The sequence below is a fragment of the Salvelinus sp. IW2-2015 genome, unplaced genomic scaffold, assembly GCF_002910315.2.
Source record: "Salvelinus sp. IW2-2015 unplaced genomic scaffold, ASM291031v2 Un_scaffold6143, whole genome shotgun sequence".
In the NCBI taxonomy this organism is placed as follows: domain Eukaryota; kingdom Metazoa; phylum Chordata; class Actinopteri; order Salmoniformes; family Salmonidae; genus Salvelinus; species Salvelinus sp. IW2-2015.
In genome coordinates, this window is record NW_019947407.1 from 24,972 (window position 1) to 31,709 (window position 6,738).

General features: G+C 37.9%; 1 protein-coding gene across 1 annotated transcript; it reads right to left on the minus strand.

Moving 5' to 3' along the window:
- Window positions 1–1,780: 1,780 nt before the first annotated feature.
- LOC112078730 (intestinal mucin-like protein) lies at window positions 1,781–6,506 on the minus strand. Its single transcript, XM_024144870.2, has 10 exons — window positions 6,401–6,506; window positions 4,612–4,780; window positions 4,364–4,462; window positions 4,208–4,248; window positions 3,817–3,939; window positions 3,471–3,569; window positions 3,108–3,236; window positions 2,763–2,802; window positions 2,485–2,607; window positions 1,781–2,171 (listed from the first exon to the last, which is right to left on the minus strand). Exons 1-9 carry the CDS (start codon window positions 6,488–6,490, stop codon window positions 2,519–2,521), a joined length of 879 nt encoding a protein of 292 aa, XP_024000638.1. The 5' UTR covers window positions 6,491–6,506; the 3' UTR covers window positions 1,781–2,171; window positions 2,485–2,518.
- Between the last annotated feature and the right edge of the window lie 232 nt (window positions 6,507–6,738).

The following is a 6,738-nucleotide window of genomic DNA, read 5'->3' on the forward strand; positions in this document are numbered from 1 at the left end:
TGCCCTTGTGTCTACACCCCAGGTGGTTTCTTTCCTAACAAAGCCTTCACTGAATAGCCTATCCATCCTTCCCCACGCATCCCCACCTAGGTCTTGCCAAAGGCTGTGTGCGGCTCCACCTTACCCAAAGGCTTCAACAATGTTTGATGATTTTAGCAGCTCTGGGTTGCGTATTTGGCTGCTCTATCGTCATAGCTATACTTGGTGTTTGTATAGAACCATTATTACACAAGCTCTGGGTAAATAGATTGAGGTTGAGAGTYAACTCAATTCAGCATACAGAAGTAATATTATACAGAGCAAGTTGATGAGCACTCTGAATAACTCAAACAAACTGTGATGATTTATGGGTGACAGCTTAATGTTAAGTGTAACTAAAGGTTAGATTGAGGTAGGTTGATACAGGAACCTTTATGTAAAAGTAAGTGTAATATTAAAACATGTTGAATAAGGTGGGAGAAATGACTCAGGATTAACTATCCAGGGTGGAGCACACAGTTGAGCAACATATGTTTACTGTTTATTGGCTATATAGGCTAGTAAAGAGAAGTTCTCTACAACACTATGTTTGAGAAATGTCTACATTTTTAAAAAAAATACATTTGCTTAATTATTTGACCATTATATTATTTCATGGGTATTTTACTGTGCCTGGTCTAATTATGTTATATGTATGACCCACTTCCTGTGAGCTCAGAGTTCCTTTTTGATGACTTGGCAGCAAGTATACAGTGCCTGTAGCTGGGTAAAACTAATAAACAGTCCTAGTATTATGGCCTTTGGGCAATGGGGTCCCTATTAAGTTGACCCTACCTGTTCTACTGCATACTTTTAATCTCACAGAAATGTTGTTTGCCTACGTAGGTGGGACTTTCAATGTTGATTCAGCGTCAATACAATTAGCATTGAAATGTGTATCTAATCCACTCCACCTCAAGGCGTAATCTACTAAAAAATCTGTCTATCCTGCCCATAGCACTTGGCACCACACTGACTTTTATTTAAATCAATTGTATGTTTTTGAAAATCATTCTCTTTCAGGTTAGGGTCTTCAAAAAAACTGTCAAAAGTATTTTTCCTTTTAAACAGCCTCTTAAGCCTCAACTAACTAAAAGATGTCAGCAACATGTCCTTTTGGACACCAACACTTGTTATGCCAGTTGTAGACAAGTCAGTACAACATGATCATGTTATAAAGCAGGTAGAGTGCTCTTTTCTGCAATATTAGTTTTGATTTGAATTAAGTCTATTTCACATGTTGTCTGATTGTTGTGAGGCTACAACATCAGTAAGGTAAGTCATCTGTAACAGTGGACTGGTTATAATAGCAAAATAGTTATTTCATTCCCTCCAACTAAGGTGGGAACCTTCCCATTTCTGTTGACACAGTTTGACAAACACTATCAAAAACATTTGAAAGAAATCGTTTAAGTGCATAATACTTTATTACTTTATTATTCCTCTAAGATGAAATTGTGTCTTTAGTACTGTATAGGGAGGAGCACAGGGTCAGCCACAGTGCTGAGTCTAGACAGTCTAGAGGTTAGCTAAGTAAGTTGCTCAAGGACAACAGTAGGAGGTGGTGCCAGGGATCTGAAACCAGCAACCTTTAGATTTCTGATCCGTTTCTCTAAACTAACACCATCTCAAATTGAAATAAGTGTTTGACACTTTGAATTGTGGTTGTTTATCTGGAAGAGGATAAGTCATTGTTGAACTGGGTGTCTGCAATCAAATATTTCCCAACTTAATTTCAAAAGMAATGAAAACAAGAACGTGGTATATATGCATAGCCTATTGCCAACTTTATTTATGTGTTTTGAATGGCTAAAATAAAATAAACTGAATAAGAAGCTGAAACTATTTCTCTTACGTTTAGCAGATTACTTTGCAGGAAAGTGAACAAGTTGAARGTAAATAGAGAACTAATCTAAGCAGTAAATGGATGGTAGTGAAGAGTTATTCATCTTCTCCTGCGTCGTGACCTTGTGACCTGGGTCGCCTCTGGGGTCACGCACTCTGTCCTCTGGCAGCCACATTTATTGATGTGGATGTAGGAGTGGTTGAACTTTGACCCGTCTGGGCAGATCATCTCCACTTCCTTCTTGGTGGTGGATACTTCCCGACAGCAGGTACAAGAGCGCTCCATCATGTTGGCCTCAAGAGAATACCTGAAAAKAGAAAGGAGAGGRGATGTRATTAWGTGGAWGTAYTGATGGTAGCAGTTGTAATTATATAACATTYGCTGRGTTTAKACAGGCAGCCMAATTCRGATSTTTTGACCAATCAGATGAGCTCTTTTGACAYTAATTGGGKAGAATATCAGKATWGGGCTGCCTTTGTAAACACAGCCATTGTAACATAACATATTAGTGAAAATATATGTTGTAGTTTGCATTTAGACAGGCAGCCCAATTCTGTTTWATTMGGAGGATTAATGTGTTAGTGTTCCTGAAATATTTCAGTAATGATCAAAATACTCACATGGCATAGGTGACACAGGATCCACCGCATGTTGTCACTTCCACCTGTTTGCAGACTTGCAGCCATTGCTGTCCAGGTACACTTTGCTCTTTGTCACGTTGCATGGCTTAGTTATTGGAATACCTGCACACAAAAGTGACACAAACTTTCAAACGAATTAACGTTAATCATCCTGAGGACCATGGCAATAGCTTAAAACACTTTTCCCAATGCCTGATAAAGGGCAAGAATGATTTACAAATGTCTATCAAAAAGGATGGTGTTAAAAAGACACTCACAGACACGGCAGCAACCATCTGGAGCAATGACTTCAGTTCCCTGAAAAACAAGAAAATGGAAGAAAAAACAAGAACATTTTTAAGTCACTGACGTAACGTTTACCAAACTGTCTCCACATGTTTTTCAGTTCAGTGTTCTTGCATTGTTCACTTTAAGCAACAGGTGTTAATAACCTCACATAAATACACAGTAGGTATACTATATTAAGCAACAGGCCTTAGTCTGAGTGACTGGGCATGTTTAAACTTTATTTCACGAAWATGATTTTGCACATTGTCCAGTTGTTTTTAAATGGGCCAGTTTCCCRGACCCAGATAATTTGCCAGATGGTTATTGTAACTCACGGGTACGCAGTCTTCTGGGTAGAAGTCAGGGCACACAGTCTTAGCCTCGATTGGGATGAGTTGGTCCATAATCTTTACGCACTCATACTTGAGACACTTGTCTCCAGATGGTATCCAGACGGAACCAGGCTGTAGAGGTGAGAATATGAACGATATCAACAGGAGATTCTTCAAATTATATASGATATACTGTATCATTGCTAAGATAGTTATKTTGCATAACACTTTATTACTACAGTAAAATGACATGTTGTTTTTAAATAATCAAGTGAAATAGGACGGATATGTTTTACGAATTGTAAAAATAAAAATACAATTTGTGAATCTGTGAGAGATAACTAATGCRGCTTGATGCTATTTTACCTGAATAGTGTGTGTGGTGTTATCTGGCAGCATAACMACACAGCTTGTCTGTACACACTTCCCACAACACTGCCCAGGAACGGCTTGATGATCATAGCCCTGAAAGGAAGAAGACAGACCAGAGAGGAGAAAACCTTTATGATGTGGACATGATCTCTCTTATACCAATGTGTGATCCTGGTAACTCACTAGTAATTACACTTATCCAGTAGTAGCTCAATAGTGGACACGGAGGAATCAGTGTTATTATAATATTTTGACATGGATAAGAACTCACATTACACTAAGTATGTTGAATTACATAATGAGGTCAAAGGGTGTCGATGTGTCAATGGAGATCACTTACCTGCTGGCAGTGAGTGTCACATTCAGTAGGATGACACTCAATGATATGTAGATGGGTTTGCGCATCCACACTGTCACCACACACACAATTCTTACACTTGTCCCCAGGAACATTGGCACCAGGCTGGAATGAGAAAATACAATATTTCTATGGAAAATCTATGAATTGAGACACTTTTTTTGTCCTATCTAATCTCATACATGGATTGACCAAAAAATATTGTTGGCACCCTGATAGAGGCCTCTACTTGCTTATAGGAGGTATTTGCTTAGTTTAACTTGTTTTTTAATKMATGTATGCAAGTAAAATAACGTTGTCCTCTTTTATTAASTTGATCATTTAGAAGTGGTGGGACTGGCCAAAATGAAAATAGCATAGAATGCATTCTCACCTGATATTCAGTGTTGTTAAACACACAGACATCCTTTGGCACTGTGGGGCAAAGAACATGGATAATCATTTAATACTGCAACTAACATGTTGGGATTTCTAGGATATGCACAAATACTGTACACGCACACTCAAGCACATGCAGACGCAAACTCACTGCATTGATAAGTTAGGCAGCAGACTCCCATAGTTGCCTCTGTCTCGAATCCGACTGGGCAAGTTATCTTGGAAGTAGAGCATCGTGTGACATCACACTCTGTTTGGAAAGAAAAAACGATTGTTTTAAAAACTTTGCGAATGGCCACAGTGGTTGGATATATTAGGTAATCACCAAAAATGTTAATGTTTTTACCGAKATGTTAAAAAGCCCACATATAAAGCACATTGTCCAAACAAGTCACTCACCACATTTGTCCTTTTTACAACAGTCAACGGTTTCTACGACCTTAATTTGGCCCTCCTGGTCACAGGTGAGAGGAGGCTGATGTTGGCATGCCACAGGCTGGCACTGGATTTCCAGACTGTACGGGTCACACACACACTTCTGGCAGTTGCTCACCCAGGTCTCATTAGCCTGCAATGAGGAACAATTTAAGTACACTAAGGTTTGTATGGACACTACCAGTGCAAAGTTCAATCATTCAGTGTGTGGAATTATAAATTACTGAAGCGCTTTGAGGTTCTATGAAAGCGCTATAGAATTGTAATACATTATTATTATTATAATTATTATTATTGCATACATTACTATACATGATTGTCAAAAGTGAAATACAAGCCACATTACCCTTTTYTTTCAATTTTCGCCTAAATTACATACTCAAATCTAACTGCCTGTAGCTCAGGCCCTGAAGCAAGGATATGCATATTTTTGGTACCATTTGAAAGGAAACAATTTGAAGTTTGTGGAAATGTGAATTGAATGTAGGAGAATATAACACAATAGATCTGGTAGAAGAAAATATAAATAAAAAAACAACATTTTTTTTCTACCACCATCTTTGTGAGTGAAAGGTCACTGTTCTAGCCATCACCCTGGTTGTAACTCTAATAGTGTCCACAAGATGGCAGCAATATTTTTGCAAAGTTACAGATGGAAAACTTGAAGTATGAGGGAACTACAATACTTTTAGTGTGAAGTCCCCAGGTACATTTGGGCAAAACGCGAAGGAGACATTCACATTCATATAAAGAAATTCTGCAAGAATATCATCAAATCTGTCTACTTGGACTTTGATTTAGCTTTCCAGGTATTAGTAGCAATATTATAAGTTCAACATTTGCAAAACAACCAGTTTTCATAACTTCAATAGTCTGAAAATCATTAAAATTGTTGTCAAAAATGAAAAGGCATGCTGTCGTACAAGGTTAGTAGCAACAGTTTACGACATATACATGGTTTCCGGATACTCCCGTTAAGCCCAGCTCATTGGATATCTAGCTAGCTTTGTTTGACCACGATTGGTGCTTATTTGACAAAGATACAGTCGTTCAAGTGATGGCGGCCCGAGTCATCGGCGTGCCATGAAGGCGTCACTCTCTGACCAAATATGGTGTTCTATAGGATATACTACACCCCTAATGATATAGTGAAGTCGTGTTACCTTCTAGGATCTCTGAGGAATACATACGAATGTGATTTGACTCGTTGAAACAACGTTTAAGGTGAGATTTTCACAGACTCCTTTCTTTGCAAATTGAACGAGTGGAAATACAAAATAGATTGTGCATGCTATATGAACCTTTTTAGGATATGAAAAATTATTTTATTTAACAAAACGACACTTCATGTTATCTCTGGGACCCTTTGGATGGCAAATCAGAGCAAGATTTTAGAATGTAAGTATACATTTTACCTTCAGAGGTGAATTTATCAAACCTATCACGGTGAAAAGTGTTTTGTTGTTAGGAGCTCTCCTAAAACAACTGCATGGCATTTTTTGGCAGTAATGGCTACTGTAAATTGGACAATGCAGTTATATTAACAAGAATTTAATAAGACACTATGTATAAGACACTTCTATTTACCGACGTTTGTTGTTTCTCTAAAATCTGCAATCTTGACATAACGCGCTGCATGATGTACAACTGTCCCGTTGATGGGACGCCGATCCTTAAGTTAATGTGTATATCAGAAATGAATAGTTTCTCTTCCCTGCTTAAACCTGTGAGTGAAATTCAAACACAATTTTACCTCTTTCCATTCTCCATTTGGCAATGGGCAAATATCTGATGAACCAAAGAGAAAAAAAGACATTAAAAAAACTAAGTCATTGAAATACATTCCACAACTTCATTTTGATAATGCATTTTATATGCCGGAAGCACTTAATAAAATCAATATCAATCAAAATTAACCAAAACCCGCACAATTGAAGTATCTGTGAAAAATGCGTGGATATTTTGTTTGTTATCAAAAAAGCTAACAACAGGCTTATCCAAAATGACACCTACAGTAGCAACTAACATTAAAACATTTGTGCTTTCCAAGTGAAGGTCAGCAGGATGTAGGGTTACTATAGACAGCACCAT